At 42.5% G+C, this 25,894-nt stretch overlaps 1 protein-coding gene across 1 annotated transcript in view; it reads right to left on the reverse strand.

The window, feature by feature from the left end:
* Positions 1-25,894, reverse strand: part of MRPS27 (mitochondrial ribosomal protein S27) — a 105,960-nt gene that overhangs the window by 53,338 nt on the left and 26,728 nt on the right. Inside the window, exon 4 of the mRNA XM_075541155.1 lies at positions 25,347-25,405. Within this exon, the coding sequence (XP_075397270.1) occupies positions 25,347-25,405 (59 nt within the window). The remainder of the gene's footprint in view (positions 1-25,346; positions 25,406-25,894) is intronic.

Genomic DNA, 25,894 nt, shown 5'->3' on the forward strand with positions numbered 1-25,894 from the left:
GACTAAGGTGTACCTGTGCCAACCCATATTTTGTTTTCTGCCTCATATGCATGTGAAAGTTGGACACTGAATAAAGAAGACTGAAGAAGCATTATATTTGAGTTATGGTGCTGCCAAAGAATATCGGAAGTGTCATGAACTGCCAAAAGAACAAACAAATCTGTCTTGAAACTAGCACAGCATTAAAGAGCTAGAGGAGAGTTGTATGTTTCATTGGTGCGATACTGCACCCTGCCTGGCTCGTCTCTTCCTTGTGACCCTTCTGTAAGGGGATGTCCAATTGTCAACAGATGGGCTTGGGATCTCTACTCCGCCCTCCCCCTCATTCATATCGATACGATTTTTACTTCTGGGTCTTTGATGCCTGATATCTGATCCCATCGACACCTCATGACACAGGCTGATATGCTTCTTCCATGTGGACTTGGTTGCTTCTCAGCTAGATGGCCGCTTGTAGATCTTCAAGCCTCTAAGATCTCAGACACTATATCTTTTGATAGCCAGGCACCATCAGCTTTCTTCACCACCTTTGCTTATGCAACCATTTTGTCTTCAGCAATCATGTAGGGAAGGTGATCATCATAGAATGACAAGATATTAGAAAAAATTGTTCTTGAGTTGAGGGAGTACTTGAGTAGAGGCCCAATGTCAGTCTGCTACCATAATATTTAACATATAAACATCGGTACACAGATCTATTTCCCTATCATTATATATCAATATATTTACATATGTACATGCCTGTATTTAAACCTCTATAAATGTCCTTTTCCTACTAGTTCTTTCCTCTATTTCCTTTGATTTTCCTCTTATCCCACTATCATGTTTGGCCTTCATTTGGTTTCAGTAATTCCTCTTGACTACATTGCCCTAGATCAAGCCCTACCAGGCATCCTATGTCCTTCTCACCATCGATTTTAGATCACTTGTTATTCCCTTGTCCCTGGGTTTGTTGACCACCCCTATCCCCCACCCCCATCATAACCCCAATTCTACCTTATAAATCCGGGCAGACCAGAGCATATACACTGGTACTGGTACAGATAAAAGCTGGAAACACAGGGAATCCAGGACAGATAAAGCTCTCAGGCCCAATAAAGAGAGTAGTGATACTAGGAGGGTAAGGGAAAGTTGGGGGGGAGAACAACAGAAAAGTGGGTGAAGGGAGACATCAGCCAGTGTAAAACGTGAAAAAATAGTAATAATTTATAAATTATCAAGGGTTCATGAGGGAGGGAGGGGTGGGGAATGAGCTGATGCCAAAGGACTCAGGTAGGAAGAACATTTTTTTAAATGATGATGTAAACAATTTCCACAACCCTAAGACCAGAAGAACGAGAAGTTGCTCAGCTACCAGTAGCAATTGCGCTAATAGGGAATCACATTAGAAGGTCCTGGATAGAGTGGGAGAGAAAAATGTAAACACAAAACAAAACAAGAAAACATTAATGAGAAAGCTAATACAATTTGAATATTGATTATAGTATGGAGTTACTGGTGAATGTCCTGAGTTTGATCATTATACAGTAGTTTTGCAAAAGAAATGTGTAAAGTGACAAATAACTAGTATCATTAAATAATAGCCATGCAAATTGGATGTGTATTTGTTAACAAGGTCATCTTCTTCTGAAACCTGCACCCATAAGAAGTACATGACAGCCATCTGCTGCTATCCAGCATTTGTTGCCGAGCTAATGAAAGTATACCAACGCTCATGCTGGGGTAAAAAACAGCCATCCTACTGATTGTTCCTCAAGCGCTAGGTTGCAAAATTTAGTGTAAGCTCTGGGGTTAGTTTAAGCTCCAGTCTTTACTTTTTCCTCTTAAAAAACCAAATCAAACCAAAGAACAATATGACCCCATTATTCTTTCCCATGTCAACTCCCCCAAAAGTTTAAGGACAGGGAAGTAATTGAGAGTACAAAGCAAGAGTTGGCAAACTTAGTCCCAATTATGGCCCCATTTTTAAAGTCAACAGGGCATAGCAGGCCTGTCTGTAAGGCTGGCTTTGGCTAGCGTCAGGAAACGTGCATTTCATGCGAGCTCCTAGCACTCCATCTGGGGCTGAGTCACTCATGTGCAAACTGGTCATATAAACAATGTTGTTTACGTTGAACAGCCCTTTCCTTCTGGGGGTCTGAAATACTGGCCTGTGCCAGGTAGAGGAAGCCTAAGTGGCCGACAGCAGTAGACACTTGGTGCTCTGACTCTCTGATGAGGCGCTCTGGTAGAAAATCTGTTTCAGACCTGTAGTTACAGTTTGAAGCTGGAGGGGGGTAGTGTGTCCTATGTGACTCCTTGGGAGGTGGGACTTCCAGCAGTTTGTGCTTTGCTTCCTTCCAACTTTGCGCACTGCGCCTTCTTCTTGGCTCAGTTGGCTCCAATCCCTTTGCTGTGTGCAGTGTGCTTTAGCTGTCAGGGCAGCTAGCTGCTGGTTCTAGCACTCTAAGTCACTGAAGCTGGGCTTCAAAACATTTTGTTTTGTTTTTTGGGGGAAGCGGGGGTTAAAAGGTGACAGAATTTTCTAGCTTCTTTCATTCATTATTATTTCATTCATTATTTTGAGACAAACATGCTGACACATAGTTCGTTTGTTCCTTTCTCACTGTTCCTTTCTCACCTCATTGTTCTGAGTCTGCCCCCTGTACCCGGGAAGGTGAGGTACTTTCATTCAGATGCGTCAACTGACCATTCTTCTAACCTATGATATGTTGGACAAGCCATGGCCATTCTGGTTTCTGATTCTATGGCTGTTTTTTCTACCAGAGCACTTTATTGATAATCTAATCTAGCTATATCTCAATAATCTTCATTGGTTATATATATGCATTTCAAATCTGTTTATCTTTTAGTTTTGTTAATGCTGCCTTTTATGGTACAGAAGTTTCAAATTTTAATGTGCTAAGATTTGTCTTTTTTTTAAAAACATTTTATTAGGGGCTCATACAACTCTTATCACAGTCCATACATATACATACATCAATTGTACAAAGCACATCCATACATTCCCTGCCCCAATCATTCTCAAAGCATTTGCTCTCCATTTAAGCCCTTTGCATCAGGTCCTCTTTTTTTCCCCCCCTCCCTCCCCACTCCCCCCTCCCTCATGTGCCCTTTGTAATTTATACATCGTTATTTTGTCATATCTTGCCCTTTCTGGAGTCTCCCTTTCCCCCCCTTCTCTGCTGTCCCTCTCCCAGGGAGGAGGTCACATGTAGATCCTTGTAATCAGTTCCCCCTTTCCAACCCACTCACCCTACACTCTCCCAGCATCGCCCCTCACACCCTTGGTCCGGAAGGTATCATCCACCCTGGATTCCCTGTGCCTCCAGCCCTCATATGTACCAGTATACAACCTCTGCCCTATCCAGCCCTGCAAGGTAGAATTTGGATCATGGTAGTTGGGGGGAGAAAGCATCCAGGATCTGGGAAAAAGCTGTGTTCTTCATTGGTACTACCTCGCACCCTGATTGACCCATCTCCTCTCCTAAACCCCTCTATGAGGGGATCTCCAGTGGCCGACACTTGGGCCTTGGGTCTCCACTTTGCACTCCCCTCTTCATTCAATATGGTATATATACACATACATACACATATCTATTTTTTTTGCATGATGCCTTATACCTGGTCCCTTTGGCACCTCGTGATTGCACTGGCTGGTGTGCTTCTTCCATGTGGGCTTTTTTGCTTCTGAGCTAGATGGCCGCTTGTTCACCTTCAAGCCTTTAAGACCCCAGACGCTACCTCTTTTGATAGCCAGGCACCATCAGCTTTCTTCACCACATTTGCTTGTTCACCCACTTTGGCTTCAGCAGTTGTGTTGAGAGGGTGAGCATCATAGAATGCCAATTTAATAGAAGAAAGTATTCATGCATTGAGGGAGTGCTTGAGTAGAGGGTCAAGGTCCTTCTGCCACCTTAATACAAAACCTATAAATATAGGCACATAGATCTATTTCCCCATAAAAAAATTCTGCTGAGGTTTGAGTTGGAATTGCATTGAATTTATAAATGGAGTTTAAAGAGTTAGTTTAAATTATGTTGCCAGAAAAGGGGGTGAAGGGAGACGTCGGGCAGGGCAAGATATGACCAAATAATAATTTATAAATTATCAAGGGCTCATGAGGGAGGAGGTAGCAGGGAGGAAGGGATAAAAGGAGGACCTGATGCCAAGGGCTTAAGTGGAGAGCAAATGCTTTGAAAATGATGAGGGCAATGAATGTACAGATGTGCTTTACACAATTGATGTATGTATGGATTGTGATGAGTTGTATGAGCCCCTAATAAAACGTTTTTTAAAAAAATATGTTGAAAACAAATAAAATGGGCTATTATAAAACATCTGCTACTTAAAACAATTCTCCTTTAAATATTTATCTGCAGGTAAGAGTTTTTAAAATAGAAATTAAAAAATTTATAGGCAAGAAATATCTTAAAAATTATGGATAAACTAAATTCAATCCTAGCTGCCAGATCGCTCAGCTCAATTCCCCATATAACTATACAATTAGAAACTTTAACTCGGTTTCCTACAGCTAGAAAGGAAATAACCCAAAACAGTGCAACGAAATAAGCACCAGAGTATCGACACCATTTCCAGCTTCAGTCATCCTCGGCTGCTCTCGTGCGCGCCAGACACCGGAGCGCAAGCTGTGGGAGCAATCCCTGAATTTCTCTGCAGCTGTCTAAATGCCTCCCTGTCAGGCCTCCCACTTCCAGAACAACTTCTCTTTTAATTATTGATTCGAAAGCATCTTGTCGGTTTGGGAGCAGGATTTTCCGGAGCATCTTCCTTAGCCGCTTCCCCACAGATGGGAAGCAGATGACTTTCTACTGCCCCCTTCTGGTTTGGGGCTGCTGCAAATGTAAGAAGATGGGTATAATTTATAGGAGAGCTTCAAATAGTTGTCCTTTAGGTTCTGCTGCTATCTCTAAAAATGTGAGCGAAAGTACTAGCATTCATAATGAACAAGGAGAGTGTTCACTGCTCTTGATCTCCAATAAGCTTGTTGGGCATTACAGTCTTGGGAATCCATTTTCCTAAAGAGAAAAGGTATGAAGAAGGAACATCAAGATGCTCAAATCTAGGACGTTGTCAGGTGCTAGTGAGTTGGTTCTGACTCATAATGACCCTCTGTACAAGAGAACAAAACACTGTCCAGTCCAAAATCTAGTACAGCCCAGTATAATGCTAAAATTTAATGAGCTCTGACCTACTATGAAGTCTTATAACTATTCTACTGCACAGCCACTGTTGTAACCCCTGTTGTCTATATGAGGAAATTGAGAACATAAATAAGTTAAATTATATCACAGCTAGGAGGAGTAGCTGGGATTCAAATCTAGGCAACCCGACTTCATAATTTGTGCTACAAGTGTTCATACTAGCCTGCTTTCCAAGTAAAAATAAATAAACCAGACAGGATTTTGATTCATCAACAGAAGACAAAGGCGAGCACCCTTGTGGTGGGTACAATTCTACAGAAGGATCACGGGAAACAGAGATCACATCCAAATGGTTGAAATTAGGGCACATGTAGGGATGTGTCAGAAATTGTAATAGGCCTCCAGAGAGGCTGTATTCCTTTTTTCAAAGGAGATGGCAGGAGAGAACAGCGTGGGTGTGGTCAGGTAAGTGCAGCCCATTTGGGTAGAGTCTGAAAGCACTCTGTAAGCATGCCACACATGTAACTGTTATTACCACCCATTAACTTAGCCAACGGAGGATTGCAATAACCCATTTGAGACCCAAACATTTCTCTCTTTTTATATTTATGGAGACAAGCATAGAGACCCAGCAGGCAAGTTCTGGGAACGGTACCAGCACAGCCTCCAGCTTTCCTAGGGGCTTGCAGCATCTTCTCTTCTCAAGCATGGGGTTTACACCAGTAGCAGAAGCCGACCAGGAAGCATTCCAAGGTCCAAGATCATTAGGAACGCAAATGGTAATGCATAGTTATAATTGATCCAGTCAACAACTATGCAAAGCCTGCACTGTGCCCCTCTCTTCCTCAAGTTAGATGCCAGGTGTAGGCCTTGGTTAGGCCCTATTTGCCTAGATATATTAGAAAGACAAATAGCATTCAACTACTTGGGTTATTTTCAGAAATCAGATACAAAAAGCCAAACCTTGTTTCTGTCCAAGGAACCCAGCTGGCTCAATTGTTAAGAGCTGGACAACTACCGGAAAGGTCAGCAATTCGAACTCAATTCTGAGACAATGACAATCTACTCCCATAGATTATACACAAGAAAACTCTATGGTTTTCTGTCCTATAAGGTAACCATAGGCCCTTAACGAGATGGATTCACACAGTGGCTCCAACATAGGGCTCAAGCACAGGACTGGGCAATGTTTCTTTCTGTTGTGTACAGGGTCATCCATTATGACCTGAACTGATTCAAAGGGCACCTAGCAACAACAACAACAACAACAACAACAACAACAGAGCAACTCTGAGTTGGGATCAACTCAATGCTGATCTCAGTTCTTGGTCCTACAGCTGACAAAGAACATTATTGGGATAATAAGTGAAATATGAGTGGGGACATAAATTTCCCATTTTAGCAAATAATTTCAGTGTTCTTCCTATCAAAACTTCTGCCAAAGCATTTAACAATAAGGAGTGATGGGTTTCACCTCTTGGTAGCATCCTTCACTGAACCATGTGAATAGCCAGTGCAAATAAACAGTTTGTACACTATAAAGTTCTGCCCTTGAAAGACTGTGGGCAGAACCATGAAATGGAGCTTACCTTTTGCCTTGAAACTGGCATTGCTAGTAAGAGAAAGAACTGAATGGACTTCAAAATACAAATCTGTCCGGCAAAAGTAACTGGAGCTGTGCAATGTTTGGTCCCTTCCCATCCAGAGCAGAGCGAAGAAAATCAAAGACTCAGAGAACAATTAGTCCACAGCCTCTACCAATCTGAGATCAGAACGGACTGCTCTGATTGGGATCATAATCTAAGGTACTGAGCAGAGTGGGAGAGGGCAGTAGAACACAATTTAAAATGATTAAAAAAAAAAAAAAAAAGACCAGACTTACTGGTCTGAGAGAGACTGGCGGAGCCCTATATCCCTGCAAACCTAAAGCTGCAGCAATCTTGGAGGTCACCCTTCCGCCACATAACATAAAGACCTAGACAGTGAGCAGCCACGCCTGTGACGAATATGCTCCCCAGGAGAATGGAGCCTGTCAGGGCCAAAGGGCGGCATTTGCTCAAAAAAGTTCCGTGGGCAGGAAGGCACAGGAGGTACGGGTGAACGGAAACTGGGAAGCCAGCGAGGAAGGGCAAAGAATGTTGTTGCATTGAGCAGAATAAAATTAATTTGTTCTGTGAAATTCTTACCCAAACCACAGTAAAATATAAACAATTATAACTGGAAATCTATTTCTAACATGATAACAGCCATGAGCACAAAGGGAAATAGACATCAAATACTTCTAGCTCCTCAAATGACTTTTTGCCTGGACACACGACATCTGGAAATGCTTAAAAATGTACTTGCCTTTGGCTTCAAAATCCATAATGTGATTAACAGAAACTTCTAATCCCACATGGCTCTTTTTGAAGCAAATTTATTTACTTATGTCGTCTTCCTTAAAGTTTATACCAGCTCCTCCTGGAAAGCTATCTTATTTCTCTTTAAATCAAACAGCCATGACATCTCTGCTTCATAGCTAGGGCTCGATTTTGGTTACATTGCTTTGCTGCCCTGCAGTTCCTGACAACTCTCCTCTCCTTCAGAGTTCTGACAATAGCCAGTAGAAAAATTTTTGGATCAAAGTTTTTCTATTACTGGAAAAAAGGATTTTGAATTTCTTTTTTAAAAAATGTGGCTATAATTCCCAGGGAAGGGCATCATGTTTGGTAAAGTAAAGGGTCACTGAAAGAGGACGACCTTGACAAGGTGGATGGACACAGTGGCTGCAGCAGGCGGCGCAGATATCAAATCATGGCGAGGATGGTGCAGGACAGCCTCGGGTGTAGACAGCGCCTCTATGAGGTGGGGGTGACTAGATGGGGCCCAACAACAGTCATCTGAGAGTGAGAAAGGAACACTGGGGCACATGGCTAAATGCTTGCTGCTGACCCCCCAGGCACTCCCCAGGAGAAAGAGCCAGCACGGTCTGCTTTTCTGAAGATGTACTGCCTTGGAAACTCTCTGGGGGCTGTTCTACTCTGCCCTAAAGCTCCGCAGGAGTAAAACAGACTTGATGGTTGTGGGTTTATGGGAATGTGAGTACTTTAGGTTTAAACTACAAAGGGTTTTTGTAGCTTTTAGAAGGAATAACTTTTGCACTGTCTTTTTAATCCCAGTTATGCCAAAGACATAAAAAATTAAGTGATTATTTTAAATCTTTAAGCGTTTAAAACCCCAGACACTATATCATGAGGTGTCGATGGGATCAAAGGCCCAGAGCAAAAAAATCATGTGATTGAGGGGGGAGTGTGGAGTGGAGGCCCAAAGCCAATCTGTAAGCAAAGGTCATGGGGAGTAGACGGGCCAGTCAGGGTGCAGTGCAGCACCGATAAAACATACAGCTTTCCTCTGGTTCTTTAATGCCCCCTCCCCACTCTCATGACCCTAATTCTACCTTACAAATATGACTAGTCCAGAGCATGTACACGGGTACAGATAAGAGCTGGAGACACAGGGAATACAGGACAGATAAACTCCTCGGGACCAATACTGAGTAGCCATACCAGGAGGGTAAGGGGAAGGTAGGGGGAGAAGGGTAAACCAATCACAATGACCTATCTATAACCCCTTCCAAGGGGGATGGACAACAGACAAGGGGGTGGGGAGAGACATCAGACAATGCAAGACATGAAAAAAAATAATATTTTGTAAATTATCAAGGGTTCATGAGGGACGGAGGGAGGAGGAGGAGGAGGGGGAAAATGAGGAGCAGCTATCAAGGGCTCAATCAGAAAGAAAATACTTTGAAAACAATGATGGCACATATGTACAAATATGCTTCAGATGATGAATCTATGTATGGATTGTGATTAAGAGTTGTAGGAGGCCCCAATAAAATGATTTTAAAAAATAAGTGTTTTGCAACACTGTCCTTCCTGGTGTTGGGAATGCAAGATTGGATTCAAGCATTCTGGCCCCAACTTCCAAGAAGTGTCCAAGGACACTGATGTAGAGTGGCTCAGAGATGCACCCCAGCCAGCCCTCACCGGGCCCTGCTGGTAGATCCCCAAAGACAGGGCTGGAGTGCTGCTGACAGCGCTCCCTCGGAGAAGGGGGCCTTATCTGCATGTCTGCCTCAGAGTTCCAATGGGGAGCTGACCCTTCTTGCCATTCTGGAGTTTAGGGTACAAATTTGAATGCTAGAATTTTGGGGACTTACGAAGCCAAATGCTTTATGACCTAGCCTGCCTTAGGAAAAAGAGTTGACACAGAAGATCCACAGGCCTAACTGATGAGTCTGATCTTGAGTCAAAGTTGGAGCCCGGCCTTGCCACACAGCCCGAGGGACTTTCTTTGTCTTAGTAGGTCTCATTTTCACACATTCTGAAAGTTGGCAGGATCTCAGCGACCACCTTGTTTAAAATGACCAGTTAGTATCAGGACACCAGGAGGACCTTACAGATGTGTTTTGGCTGTTGTTATTATACCAAGGTCTGTGGTACTCCTCTCCAACAGTGCAGGTGTGGTCAGCAGTCCTAACGTGTGATGTAACCAACTAAGAAAGGTGTACGTATATCAAGGGCCAAAGAAAACCCCATCTTCTTGCTATCTTTTAAATACATTTCCATTTCAATAATTCTATCAAGGAACTAGTCATTTCCCCATAAATTGCAGTCCAATTTCTAGTTCATCTCTGACCCTCTCTGTTTTCCTATCATTAACCCCAATAGATCTGATGGTAGTGGGTCTGGTAGATACAATGCAAAGGAACCCTGTGATTTTAGCCATTAAGGTGCTAACAGGAAGGTCAGCAGTTCAAACCCACCAGTGTCTCTGTGGGAGAAAGATGAAGCAGGCTGCCCCCGCAAAGACTCACTGTCTCAGAAAGCCTACAGCATATTTCTACCCTGCCTTACAGTGTCCTTATGAATCAGAGTCAACTCTAAGGCAGTGAGTTTGATTTTGGTTTTCATGTGCCATATATAAAAAAATCCAGCAGTATAGTGGTTTAGGTTAGCTCTTGGTTGCTAACCTAGGTCAGTGGTTCAAACTCACTAGCTATTCTATGGGAGAACGAGGTGGCAGTGTGTTTCTGTAAAGATGCATGGTTCTACTGCCTTATAGCATCTCCATGAATCCAAATCGACTACAGCAGTGGGTTTGAGGTTACACTGTCAAACACCATAGGACAGACCTTTTATTACTTATACATACACAATTTCCCTCTAATGTTTACTCCTTTTAACTGAAAACTCACCCTGTTATTCACCTTCCACAAGTACAAAAGGGGTTTCAAAAAGTTGGTGAAAAATAGAATGACAAAATATGACATTTCCCCATGAATTTTTGAAGGTCCCTTGCACTTTTATGATAAAAAAATCTCAAGAATCTTTAACCACACACTTTGGAGAACAGTTAAAACAACTTAGGAAAGAAACAACAAATATAACACATGATATAAAATTCAAAAGGTACAAGAGATAAATTAGTGGGAAATTGCCCGCATCCCTTCCTCAAGCAAACCAAAGTTAACACTTCTTGTATGAAAATGACCAATTCTCTCACACATGTGTACATATACACATCACACTATGCCCCACACCACATCACACCACAGTGGTAATATAACTCACAAAGTGCTGGACCTTGCTTTTTCTACGAAATGAATTCTACAACTTATAGCACACAATGTACAAATACATATAAAACTGCTTCATTTCATTCATTCAGTGCACAGTATATTACTGTATGTCTGTAAAATAACTAGGCCTTTACACTGATGGATGTAATCTTTTACATTTTTCAACAGAAACCTTTGTGCATATGTTATTTCATATATGTGGGTACACATCAAGGGGCTCAATTTCTAGAGATGGAATTACTGGGTCAAAGAATATGTGCATTTGTAACTATAACAGAAGCTGCCATTCTTTCTACAGACGCTGAACCAATTTGCACACCCATCTATCAGTAATGTCTGATAATGACAGGTCTTAAACGCTCACTTCTCTCCTGCCAGCATCCCATTTCTGCCATAACCTGCCCGTCTTAAATTGACTACTCTCCAGAGCGGGCTATTCTCTCTGGTTAGTGCAGCCTCCTCTCATTCCCCAGGAAACCAGTTCGTACCCCACTCTCTAACCAATTAAAGGGTTTGTTCCATCTTAAACCCTTGCTCTTTGTTTCCTCTGCTCCTCCAATCTACAAGGCCACCAGTACTATCTTTTATATAAACATTTGCTGATAATGACATACATTCTTCTTCTTTCAGTCTGCCCAAAGCAGACTTTATCGAAAACATACATTTTGGTATATAGGTGCCACCACTTTGTTGATTCCTTATATCTCAGGATGCTCTCAGGTAGTTTCACAAATCTAGCTATTCCGTCAAACTACAAACTTGTCTAGTGTTGTGACGATGTCACATCATTCCTTTGAACACATCAAAGTCCTAGTGAATGAAAAAGAACTTTTCTCAAGTGTTCCGTTGGCTTCAGAATTTCCATTAAAAACAGTGCTGAGTATCATGTTATACACCCACGAAATCTATCCTAATATACTTCCACCTCAAATCTTTCAGGGGCAATTTAAATTGATCGTCAATGGAAAAAAAATCTTCTCTCATTGCACTTACAGAAGGCGAGTCAAAAAGTCTGGCCGAGGGTCCCAGTTCATACATGCACATTTCGACTAGACACAGACCCGTTAAACCTAGCTGTGGGGTCATGGGCAGCTACAGACGGGTTCTCTCAGGGATACCCTTGTCTTAGTCTTCCTCAGATGCCTTCAAAACAAAGGGTGGTTTTTTTGTGTGTGATGGAAAAACTATTTTGGGGGCAGGACTACTAGAAAAAAAAAAGTAACAGATCTCAGCAGGCATTTTCTCAAGTAACTGACACTTCGCAACAAGTCTACAGGACGGCTGCTCCACCAAAAGCAGCAGTTCTCAAATGGAGCCAACGGGAAGACAGTGTAGAAAACCCTATAGGTGAGGCAAAGAAGGAAGACCGACCCCTCAGCCAACAAACAACTATGGGTGCAGTCCAACAGCGGGTGGAGGAAGACGGCAGAACTACCACTGAGAGACCACGACTGAAACTGAGATCATCACGGCTCAGCATTCTCAATTTTGCTCAAGCATCTTGGTTTCAGAAAACTTTCAGCTTTATGGGTGTCAAAAGTTTGGTACAAATTTCAGCTCGCTCAAAGAACTGATCTTTCTGCTGGTCTCCTGAGCAAGATTGAAGCTAATAAACATAATTAAAAAAATAATTTTACTGGGGGCTCATACAACTCATCACAATCCATACACTATGTCAAGCACATTTGTACATTTGTTGCCATCATCATTCTCAAAACATTTGCTTTCTACTTGAGCCCTTGATATCAGCTCATTTTCCCCCTCCCTCCTCACATTCCCCCCACCCCATGAACCCTTGATAATTTATAAATTATTATTATTTTGTCATGTCTTACACTGTCCAACATCTCCCTTCATCCACTTTTCTGTTGTCAATTCCCCAGGGAGGAGGTTATATGTAGATCCCTGTAATCGGTTCCCCCTTCCTACCCCACCTTCCCTCCACCCTCCCAGTATCGCCACTCACACTACTGGTCCTGAAGGGATCATGTGTCCTGGTTCCCTGTGTTTCCAGTTCTTATCTGTACCAGTGTACATCCTCCGTTCTAGCCAGATTTGTAAGGCAGAATTGGGATCATGATAGTGGGGGGAGGGTGGGGATAGAAAGAAGCATTTAAGAACTAGAGGGAAGTTGTATGGTTCATCGTTGCTACACTGCACCTAACTGGCTCATTTCCTCCCCACGACCCTTCTGTAAGGGGATGTTCAGTTGCCTACAGATGGGCTTCAGGTCCCCACTCTGCACTCCCCTTCATTCACAATGATATTATTTTTTGTTCTTTGATGTCTGATACCCGATCTCTTTGACACCTCGTCATTACACAGGCTGGCGTGCTTCTTCCACGTGGGCTTTGTTGCTTCTCAGATAGATGGCTGCATGTTTATCTTCAAGCCTTTAAGACGCCAGATGCTATATCTTTTGATAGCCGGGCACCATCTTCTTTCTTTACATTTGCTTATGCGCCCACTTTGTGTTCAGTGATCGTGTAGGGAAGGTGAGCATCATGGAATGCCAGTTTAATAGAACAAGGTGTTCTTGAGTTGAGGGAGTACTTTAGTGGAGGCCCAATGTCCATCTGCTACCTTAATACTAAATCTATAAATATATGCATAGATCTATTTCCCCATCATCACAGGTAAATATAGTTATATATAATAAATATAATTTAATGGAACAAACAGTAAGTAGGGATGAGCCTTGGAATTACCACTATGACACAGATAGCAAGGTCCAATCACACGGTGGCTGCCTGGGTATCTGCTGGGCCAGTTCAGTCAGCCCAGAAGGCTTACCGCAACCTTTTCTGTTATAGCAGATTCCAAAAGGGTAACCTTGACAGATTTTTCTCAAAGGACTTAGGACAATCCTGGGGGCTTATTAGGAAGGAGTACTAAGAAAACTGAAAAGGGCACTGGTGAGAACACGACCAGGACAGTTGTTCTGAGGAACTTCTTTTCCATCATGACCATGCACCTGCTCACTCTTAGAAGCAGCAAAGGCTGTCACATAAGAATGTGGTTAGGAAACCTGATCACATCGACCTGAGAGTCCTGACCTTGTGGTAATTCCAAGGCTCCTTCACACTTGTTTGCTCCTCAAACTCAAAGATCATTTCAGAGGAACATGGCTTGATTCCCTCCAGGGTGCCCCAACTACTGTTTGGATGTGGAGTAAACGGAACGGGAAGGGTCAAAGAAATGGGACCCTGCCTTCAGAAGTATCCAGACAGATGGAGAACATGTTAGCAATCAACAGTGTCACACTTTGATACTCTTGTTTCATAAGGCTTTCTATGATGCTGTAGCAACACCTTTTTACATACCCTCAGACATACATATATGATTAATGTAGAGAAATTAGGAACAAGAAAATTCAAGAATACATATTGAATGCGAGGTATATATTTAGAGACAGGAAAAATAAAAGGGGATAATCTGAAAAGCTAGACTTTCTGTATGAAGAAGAGCACAGGTTAGGGGAAAATTCACTAATAACTTGTGATATTCAGATAATTATAATACCGCTTTGCTCACCCAAAGTGAAGAAGAGTTAAAGTACTTATTACTAATTAATATGGCAGACTAGAGCCTTTAGTGTGGGTTATACTTCACGATAAAGCAAACTAAAATCTTTGTGACTGGTCCAATAAGCAATACCATAACAAGCAGAGCAAACACTGTAGTTGTCAAAGATCTTATGTTACATGGATTAACAATCAATGCTCCTGGAACCAGCAATCAAGAAACCAAATGACATGTTGCATAGGGTAAATCGGCTCCACTAGACCTCCTTAAAACATTACAAAGCAAAGATGTGACTCTGAGGAGTAAGGTGTGCTTAACCAAGGCCATGGCACTTTCAGTTGCTTCATGTGTGTGTGAAAGCTGGCAGTGAGTGAGTTAGACTGTAGACGAATTGGTGCATCTGCGTCACGGTGTTGAATGTGAATACTGAAAGTACCACGGGCTGCCAGGGGAACAAACAAATCTGTCTCGTCAGAAACAGCCAGAATGCTCCTCAGAGGAAGGGGTCCTGGGACTTTGTCTCAGGTAGTATGGACATGTTGTCAGAGCTATCAGTCCCTGGAAGAGGACGCCATGCTTGGTAAAACAGAGAGCGAAAAAGAGGAAGACTCTTGATGAGAGGCATTGACACAAAGGCTGAAGCAACAGGCTCAAACCTCAGAGCTCTTGTGAGCACAGCACAAGGTTCCTGTTGCACAGAGGGCCACGATGAGTCAGAACACACTCGAGGGCCCTGAGCAACAACAAATTCACTACTAAGCAGCTTCCACCGGACCCTTGGATGCTGAAAGAAAGACAAACTGCGCAGCTCGTAATTGAAAGGCTGGAGGTTTATTTCTGAAAAAATCAGGCACTGACACACTGACACACATGAGGTTCTTGGAAGTGACTTGACAGCAACATTAGATAATGTCATGTGAATTTGTCTTTTCTGGGGATTTTTCCTTGAATAAAATGAGTTCTATTGTTAGCAGTGCTAGGATGACTTGTCAATCAGATGAAAATAGTTTCATTATACAAAGCTGTTCTTTATGAGTCACAAAAATGGAAGTCTACTTCCATAGTAAGTCTCCCCAAATTTTACACCATCTTATAATTTTTCAACCTAGTGAGAATATTATGATAACCAGCACAAGTCATATAAATTCTAGGCTATCCTTAACAATGGGAGGAATCACAGATATTTCAGGAAAGCTGATGAACTCAAGTATAAATATGGCTTAACTTTAGAATGCTTTGTCTTGCGTGTTTTTACACTGATAATTAAATATGGATGTATCCAATGTTCTGAAGGGAGAAAGACCAGGCTTTCTATCTAATCTCCTAAAGAGTTACAATCTTGGAAATCCGAAAGAGCAGTCCTATAAGGTCGTTAAGATTCAGCATTAATTGAATGGCAGGGAGTTTGGTTTGGTTTTATTGCATGTCTCAGAATGCACAGTAATTTTAAAATGACAGCTACATTAAAAAGACCTCATTCAAAGGAGCTCAAAATCAATCTCTCTCCCCATGTTGTGCGACACTTTGCTGAGAAGAGATGGAGCCAGCTAAGAGGATTCTCTTCTAAATCTGTTTTGCTGGCTCCCCTATTGCCCAAATCAACGAAGAATCTGGTTTAAAAAGATAAGAGTATGGACAAAATTGCCAACTAGGTCTACAAAAGGCTTCAGAAAGCAAGAAACAAGAGAATGTCAACAGGTCACTGAAGAGGAGACACCCAAGTCAAAGATTCAACTCAAGCAATGTTTCCAGTAATCAAAAACAGAAAACGTCTGCATCTCGTCTCAGCTCCTTAGTGGGAAGAACACATATGCCCACACACGGTAAGCCCTAAAACTGTTGCTTGAACAATGATTTTTAAAATATGTAAGCATCAGCTTATGGGACAAGGAAAATTAAACCTGCCTGACAAATTTTCCTTCTGTACCACCCTCCTAAGGAGGGAAACCGAACCCAACAAGACGGGCAAGGGTACTGTACACCAGGCAAACGCACATAGGCAGTTCACTGAAGATTATTCTTTTCAACAGCGTTCAAGCAATTGCATATTCTTATGCAGACAAAATAACTTTGAATCTTATCCTATGCTATATACAAAAATAACTCAAAATACATCATAGACCTAACTGTAAAACCTTTCAGCACAAACTTTCTAAAAGACAACAGCAGAGAAAATCTTACAGTGCTGGATTGGGCAAAGTTTCCTTAGCTAAGATACCCCAAATGTGTAGCCAATGAAAGATAATCCTAAAAAACTGAACTAAAGATTCAAAACCTGCTCTCTGAAAAACAGTTCAGAAAATGAAAAAACAAAGCAAAGCCATCAGAAAAAAAATTCTCAAAATTCAGTAAAAAACAAAAATCAATGGGTAAAAATTTGAATACTTCACTAATGACGATACACGGGTGGCAGGAAAGCACATGGGAAAGGGCCAACGTTTTTAGTCAGTAGGGAAATAGAAATTAAAACCTCAATGAAATTCCATTAGGCTAAGTGTATTGGTAAGCACGAGGATACCCAAAACACCAGGATTTTTTTTCCAAAGTTGTGTATTTAAAATTTTTTTTCTTACAAAAAACCTTATCACCTTCAAAGTACTCGCCATCACACTTTGTGCATTTGTCAAATCTGTGATTCATCCTTGGGAACATTTTTCAAAGTCATCTGTTTGGATGGCTGACAGCGCCTCCCTCATTTTTTTCCACCTCTTATACGTCATCAAATCGTCATCCTTTCAGGCCGCGATTCATTTACAGAAACACAAAGAAGTTGCACTGAGTGAAGTCAGGTGAGTAAGGTTTGTGGGGCAAGAGAGGCATGCTGGTTTTTTACCAAAAACTGTCACACTGAGATGGCTGCGTGAGCAGGTGCGTTGTCGTGCCGGCAAAACCAGTCCGTCTGCCACAACTCAGGCCTTTTTGGTCAGACACTATTGTTCATTCTTTTCAGAATCTCTAAATAGGAAGCCTGAGGCTCTCTGATACATCATGGCTGCCTACATCCACACCCGGCAGAGAGTCTCTCTTCAATTACTTGTACCCCATATACATATATTTGGCATCATTATAAAAATAAATAGATAAATAGAAAGCTTGATTAACAGTCTAACCTGGTGGAAAAAACCCCCAACGCACTATCCGTCTCATATTAAAAAAAAAACAAGTGAGCACCGTCTTGATCTTCACGTTCACGCGACTTTGGGGGCGGTGACGATAGCACCTTCGACTGGCATGAGTGATGTTTGCTCTCAGGGCCGTGAGAACAGCACCGTGTCCGTCACCAGTCATGACCTTGGGGAAGTCTGGCATGCTTCAGAGCTGTTCTTTCAAAGCACGGCATGTTTCCACTTGATGCCCTTTTTCCTGGTCCGTCAGAAACCGAGGCACAAATTTCACAGTGACCCTTCTCATTCCCAAATCTTCTGTTAAAATTTGCTGAACCGAGCTCCAAGATCGTCCAGATAGCTTTACCATCTCTTCAATGGTTGGTCTTCAAGAACAAGTGCCCGAATTTTGTTGACATTTTCATCCATTCGGAAAGTTGATGGATGTTCAGAGAAGGTTTGTCATCAATCGACTTTTCACCTTTTTTGAAACAAGAAAACCACTTGAGTTTTCCCATAGCGCTGTCCTTGTGAGCTGTGCAAAACATCACAACCGTTTCTGTGGCATTTTTCCCGAGCAGGAAACAAAATTTCATAGCCACATGCTGTTCTCTAAAATCAACCATCACACAAAAAACAAGGTTTGAGCAACACTGCATTTATGAAAAACTACACTGTGATCAGAAAGAACAAGCGGTCCCAGCAGAGCTTTTTACCTTTTTGGGGGGGGGGAGGGAATACCCCCTCGAATGTTGAGGACATGGACCTGCTTGCTGTTGAAGGTAAGATGGTGGTGTAACTATTTGGGGACATCACCTGGGAGTTTCTAGACAGTCAAACGTATGCCATATGCTCCAGCTAGTCCACTTGTGGCTATCCACCCAAAGGAAAGAAAGCCTCCACTGTGCATGCGTGCTCACAGCAGCAGGGACTCCTCAGGCGTGTGGGCTAGGAGAAACGCGGGGTGGCAGCAAACCGGCTTGAGGCTTCAGCCCGCACTGCTGCAGAGCCAGGACTCTGGCACCGTCCGAGAAGGAGGCTGAGTTGGACCCCTCCGCTCACAGTTTGGCTGGTGTTTTGGCAAAGTGTGAACTCACCCTTGACGAGCTGCTATTCTCTAATAAAGAGCATTAATAAAAATAGACTATCCCCCGGGTCTGGGTTAAGAATCAGCAAATAAAGAACCAAATAAAGCATTGGGAAATGTTAAAGTGCTGAAGTCTTACTAAAAAGAAATTGTTCTAAGCGTCATTTATCTCCCCCCGGGCTCCTCATTCTTTTCTTAATAATGTTCAGACATAATGAGATCTGGCAGTACGCTGACAGAAAAAAAATTGAGATTTCCTTTTACTGCTATAAAACATAATCTCTATGGCCTCAAAGGAAAATCCCCACTGTTTTAACTTACGGGTGCTGCTCCTGCCTCCTCCTCGCCGCTCCCTGCAGCCAGAAGTGGACTCCTGCAACACAAGCCTGCCTGGGGAGGGATGCCCCGCCTTCCAAGGCACCTTCAGGATATTCTTGCTTATTGAAAAATGAAGCTATTTTGGTGCTCCCCTTTCAGGCTAGCTGCCAACTGGGACCTGGAGCCATGCAGGCAACCATCTGCCTCACCCCAGCTGTCCCTGACCTGTCATCCAGCTCCAGCCAGGGCGCCTGGCATCTGCCAGGTCAGCTAAGCAAGTGTGGGAGGATGCTGGAGGCTGAGGTAGAGCGTGGATGAACGTGTTGGCCGTGTACAGCCTGCCACGCAGCCCTGACTGCCCCGCTCCCAGGTGCACGCCATTCTCCATGGCGACTCGCAGAGCTGTGCTCCGGGAAGAATATGTTCCTGTGGGTCGGCAATAGCTTCTTCTTACTGTGTGACAATTCCCTTGGCACGCCCCGCATTTCTGTTAGAAACCAAAGGCTACTTTAAAATGGTGACATTTTGAATACAGAGGCCATGTGCTGTCTATGTTATAAATTTTGATTATTTATCCTTCTGGAATGACTGCAATATTGCAGATTCAACCATCATTCTGATTACTGATGATCTTATAATAAAGGGTGTACATTTAATTTCATGCGTCTCTAAGCTGCTCTGGCTCCAAAATGATTTGAAAGCCTAAATAAGCCTTTCAAAATGTAATTTTCAAACATCTGAATAAAGACAGGCATACCACATGGAAAGAAGGAATATATATTTTTTAATGGCTTGAGTTTACATCCCATTAATGCAGCAATCAAATACTAATACAGGGATTATTAAAACCTGCTATAAGCAGATGCCATAATTTCACTGGCGACACGCCGTTTTATCTCCCAAAAATGGCGACACAGAGCTGCCTCGGGGGCACTCTTGGCTGCGTGTGCCCAGCACTCAGTGAGTGACACGGGAGGCTGGGCCTCAGAACGAGGACCAGGCAGTGCAGCTAAGAAAGCTTCTCCGCAATGATTGAGGAAAATGAGATAAAAGCTCCCATTATTCACCATACAATAATACTGGCCTTAAGCAAACAAGTCGCAAAGGAAAGCAATTGCAGCAGGAAAGCAAGACCAGGGCTTTTAAGACATGAGGAGCAGCAGCAGCTGAGAGGAGACATCACCCAGACACAGACTAAAAGTAGGGGCAGAACATCGCCACGTTTTGCATATATATAAAACCTCACCCTCAAACTCACTGCTGGGGAGCTGATTCTGACAGGGCAGAACTGCCCCTGTGGGTTTCCCAGGCTGCGAGTCTTTCTGGAAGTAGCAAGCCTCATCTTCCTTCCAGAGAAACTGGCGGATTCGAATTATGGACTGTGAATTTGGAGCCCACCTTGTGTGACCCACACCGTGCCGCCATCAGGGCTCTTGTGTTTCAAAGTGGGGATGGAAAGAAGAAGCTATTTGAGGGGGAATGCTGAGAACAGTAATATGGGGGATGGGGTGGAAAGGAAATATTTACATTGGATACTTATTTACATTTTAATCACAGAAATGTATTTCCCCTTCAAAAACTTACTTAAAAACCAATAACCCATAGTTCGGTAAAGGTGCAAAGCCAAGCCACTGCCAGGGAGTTGGTCCCAACTCAGAGGGCCCTAGCAGGGTTTCATTTACGGGCCAGATGGCCCAGTCTCTCTCTGCAGCTGCTGGTGGGCTTTGGAACTGCAGGCCTCGAGACAGCGGTCAGATGCTTCCCCACTGCGCCACCAGCGCGCCTCCCATGCCTGAGCAAGGAGGCCTTGAAAGGCTTGTAGAAAACTCCCATCCCCTTTGATTCCATTTCCCACGTGCTTTCGAAGCCCTCCGATATGCACAAAGCAATCAGAGCCGAAGATCAAGGAACAGTTATTATCTTCAAAGAAGGGCTAAGCAAGACTAGGAATATGATTTTTATAAAAATGACCCACGTTCCGTTGTTCTTTCCGTGGTTTGAAAATGTGAAACGTTGTTATCTGTATTGCTTCTCAATATAAAACAATTTAATTAAAACCAAAACTATAGGTGTGAGATTGAGGTTACAAAGAAAACGCAGAAAGAAATGTAGTAAAAAAAAAACCCAAACCAGGTGATAGGAGAGGAGGTGGAAACCTGCTTCTGTGCAGACAACTCCACTTTCAGAGCACAGGGGCAGCGCATCATGTCTAAAGACCTAACAGAGCCATTCCAGTAGAGTGCTATGGACACGGCCTAGACTTCTGCTGGGACTCATGAAAAACAAACAAAAAGCAGAACAACCTTAAGCCTCTAACAACAACCTGTCACTGAAATGGTTCAAGAAAATGTACAATATTAAAGAAAATGTATTCTTGTTAGATTTTTAAAGTCAGTTTTTAAAACTGTGTATCTCTCAGATTTCTAGTTAGAGAGGAGGACGCCCCAACAGTTTGCTTTTAACGAATGGGCTGACGCAGCTGGGATAACGAAGGCTACCGTGTTATATTACAGGACCTCATTCCTTTCCTGACTGCCTGCTGTTAGCAAAAAGATTGGATTTATGCATATGATTCCTTTCCACTAATTCTAGCCAAAACAAAGGAAGTTTAAATGATTATATTTAAAGGTCCTCACAATTCAATAGTGACACATTAAACAGTATGATTTTCAGGGTAATGCAGAGAGCTAATTATTCTTTCCATATCCTTTCCTATTCTCTACTGATAATTCATTGTTAATGTGTTTTGAGCCAAAAGGGTGGAACTGTGTTAGAACAAAGATACTGAGCTATTCTTTAATCTTATAATAGTTTTACTTTTTTCTCTCCTTAAGGAATCTTGACTCAAGAGCTTAGTTAGCATTCTATCAAAAATTTTATGATAGGGAATATGATTGATATTAGGGTTCTAGTAGAATACAGTATTTGTTAATTTACATAAGAAGCTTAACCATGTGAAAAATTACCTGAATCTGCTAAAACTTAGGAACATCAGTAACAGAGATAAAGTATTCAAAATGTACCTAATCATAATTTACATCTGAATTGTACGCAGAATTGTAATTAGGCAATAACTAATTGCTCTCTTGCATTAAGATAGCACCTATATAACATTATTGATTAGAGAACACAGATACTTAATATTTAAAATTTCATCTTATAGTAAAGAAACTGAAGCTAGGGAGTGGACCTCATCAAGGCCCACCAAGGCCCGGGGATGATATCCCTGCTTAGAGCAGCCAATGCACCAAGAGGACCTTCGGGCCAGTCCCACCAGAAGACACGTCATTCCCTCACTGACCCATAATGCTATGGGTGACAGCACTGGAGACACTGTGTGGAAACTGCCTGATCTGCCCCATACACAATGGGGTGAAACACCAAGGGAGGGCAACAGGGCAACAAGGGGAGCCAAGTAACGAAGTCCCAAGGAATCCTGAAAAAAGACTTCTGACTCAGGGAACAGGACTTGGCATCTCATCAGGCCTGATTGGAAAACACTCATAAGGGTCAGCAGACAGACCTGGAACTCTCTTTTTTTATTATTTTCTTTTGCCCCATGTGTATCCATATCAGATAGGGAGGGCAGACAATCTCAAGGAGAAAGCAATGGGACCAGGGGTCCCAGGAAGAGGGGAACCATGAGAGTGCAGGTAGGTGAGGGAGAACAAGAGATCTAAAATGATGGCAAGGAGGTCTGGTGGGATTTGATCTAGTGCAGTGTATCCAAGAGGAATTACTGAGAGCCAAGTGGAGGGAGAGCATGTTAGTGGGACAGGAGGAAGGTGAAAGGAAATAAGAGGAAAGTAGGAAGCAAAAGCTATTTATAGAGTTATAGTTATAGGCATGTGTGTTAGTCTGGATAGACTAGAGAATCAAAATTCATAGACACTCATATTTTATGAGTTTTATATAAAGGCTAAGTGTACATTAAGAAAGCATCCCAGTTCAGTCCAGTCCAGTCCAAGCCCAGAAGACTGACATTAGCCCATATGTCCAACACCTTATCTATAAAGTCCTCCTCAAACTCACAAAACACACAAAATGACACCAATTGCAGGAGGAATGGCTAATCAGTGAGCGTTGTCAGCAGCTCAGGGGTCTCCACGTGGCTTCTCCAGGACCCAGGATTGCATCAGGGTAGGTCCATGTGGCTTCTCTTCAGGGAGGTCTCTCAGGAAGTGAGCCTTACCAGCTGAGGCAAAGAATTAGCTAAGGCAGTCACACCTTGGTCTGTCCATCAGAGAACAAGAGACCAGACAGGGGATGCTCACCAGCCATTTATCTCTCCGCTCTTAAATCAATCCCACATATGTTTATTGACCAGATTGGCACAATAAACTTTTAACTATCACAGCATGTATATATGTAAATATATTAATTTATAATGAAAGGGATAGAAGCCAATGTACATATATTTATATGTTAAGTATTAGGATAGCAGACGAACTTTGGACCTCTATTCAAGGCCTTCCTATACACAAGAACATGTTGTTCTAATAACCTGGCACTCTTTGATACTCACCTTCCCAACACGATCACTGAAGACAAAACGGGTACATAAGCAAATGTGGTGAAAAAGTGGATGGTGCCTGGCTATCAAAAGATATAGTATCTGGGGTCTTAAAGACTTGAAGTTAAATAAGCAGCAATCTAGCAAGGAAGTAAATAAGCCCACATGGAAGAAGCACACCAGCCTGTGTGATCATGAGGTGTTGACCATAACAGGTATAAGGTATCAAAAGACCCAAAACAAACAATTATATTGATGTGAATGAGGAGGGTTGAAGTAGAGACTCAAAGCCCATCTATATTGGACACCCCCCTACAGAAAGGTTATAAGGAAGGACAATTTAACTAGGGTGCAGTACAGCACGACGAAACACACATCATTCCTGTAGTTCCTAAATGCTCCCTCCCCCCACAACCTTATAAATCTGGCTAGACATGGAATTCAGGACAGATAAAACCCTCAGGAACAGTAGTGAGAGTAGCGATAAGGTGAGGGTAGGGGGACAGTTGGGGTGGGGGGAGGGGGCAAGAGGGAACTCAATCATAAGGTTGGATATATAGTCCAGCCTCGAGAGGAATGAGTAACAGAAATGTGGGTGAAGGGAGACAAAGGGCAGTGTAAGAAATGAAAATAACAATAATATATAATTGACCAAGGATTCACAAGGGTAAAAGGGTATAGGGGATGTAGGGAAAAAAGAGGAGCTGATACAAAGCTGACTCAAGTAGAAAGAAAATGTTTTAGAAGTGTTGATGGTAACTTATGTACAAGTGTGCTTAATACAATTGAATAATGGATTATCATAAGATTCGTAAGAGCTCCCAAGTAAGATGATTAATAAAAAATAAATAAAAAACATTACTTAAAAAAGCAAAAAGAATCAAGGGCTCATGGGGGAGGGGGGACCAGGGAGGGAGGGAAAAAAAAAAAAGAGGACCTGATGCAAAGGGTTTAAGTGGAGAGCAAATGCTTTGAAAATGATTAGGGCAAAGAATGTACGGATGTGCTTTATACAATTGATGTATGTATATGTATGGATTGTGATAAGAGTTGTATGAGCCCCTAATAAAATGTTAAAGAAAAAAGAAAGTGGTCCTCCTCCTATCCACATAGTATTCTATTGGAGCTATACGCAGTTTAAAAAGATAGCCATGCTCTTGTGATGCGATATCAGGAGGGTGACAGGTATCCATTGCCCAAGAACCTCGGGAGACAATATATTTTTCCTTGCTGCGTCTTAAAAAAAAAAAACAAGCAAGCACAAACGACGTTAAAAGATAAACAGCAGGGTAAAGATAGTATAGGTATTTCTCAAACACAGACAGTAAAAGTTCTTTCACTAAAGCACAAACCAACACAAAGCTTTGAAAGACAAAATTTTTTTAAGCGTGAAAAACTATCAACAGCACGGGAAGGACTAAGTAACTTTTTAGAAATTAAAAAATATGTACATTTTGAACTTAAGTGATTATTAGATATCTACAGATATGGAAAACGGGCCCAAACTGTAATACAGATTCTAAAGCCATACATCTTGAGAGACAGAGGCAACCAGATGATACAAAACAAACTGAAAAGCCCTCACTGTCATGGAGCTGAGGCTGACTCAGAGCAACACTACAGGACAGAGCAGAACTGCGCCCGTGGGGCTCTGAGACTGGAAGGCCTCAGGGCGCAGAGCCTCATCCTTCTCCCATGAAGCGGTTTGGTGGTTCACAACTGCTGACCTCGCAGGTAGCAGCCCAAAGTGTCACCCACTCGGCCACCAGGGCTCCTCCCAGCTGGTCCCTGACTAGAGAAATCATCACTCTGCCTAGTCCTTCCTTAAGACACCACATGTCAACACTGAAGGGAACTGAAAGAGAAAGAAATCAACAAAGCCGTGATCCAGAACCACAGGGTCCTTTCATGTTTACATAGTTAGCTATCAATATTTTAACCAGCACAGTGATAGCTGCTTGCAAAGATCCATGTTATGAAAACACATATGGAAACGTAATACAAAACTTACTTGTAAAGGTAATACTCTGCATGGTCTATCTCTTCTCGAGAGGAAATGTTGTCCACAAACTGAAAGAGAGGACAAGAAACCCCGAGTTGAGTACAGATTATACCCTACAATGGCCCTAGTTTACACACGGAACTCAGGAAGATGAGCACACTCAATGAACTGGAACGGTGATCATGGGTTGTGATTCCATCCCTAAAATCCTTCTGTGCACACAAAGCGGAGAATGACATGGCTGCACAGGTGGCTCAAAACAGAATAACTGTGAGGAGGTGCAGAACCGGGCAGTGCAGTTAATGTTCGGTTCTAAAAAGGTAACTGTGAGTTGGAATGGTTCTAATAAGGTAACTGTGAGTTGGAACTGATCCCTAATGACAACATGGCGAACGGGGCTTTGATCTGCCATGTCAGAGAAACCAGAGGCCTCTCAGGTTCCCTACAGTCTGAGGACAGACAGCCCTTTAAAGCCCCGATCAAGTTAAAATGTTCCCTATTAAAAAGAGAATAGCAGAAAGATTAGTACAGAACAGAAAGATAGTTTCTTTCTTCTA

Source organism: Tenrec ecaudatus, chromosome 2, assembly GCF_050624435.1.
Source record: "Tenrec ecaudatus isolate mTenEca1 chromosome 2, mTenEca1.hap1, whole genome shotgun sequence".
NCBI lineage: Eukaryota > Metazoa > Chordata > Mammalia > Afrosoricida > Tenrecidae > Tenrec > Tenrec ecaudatus.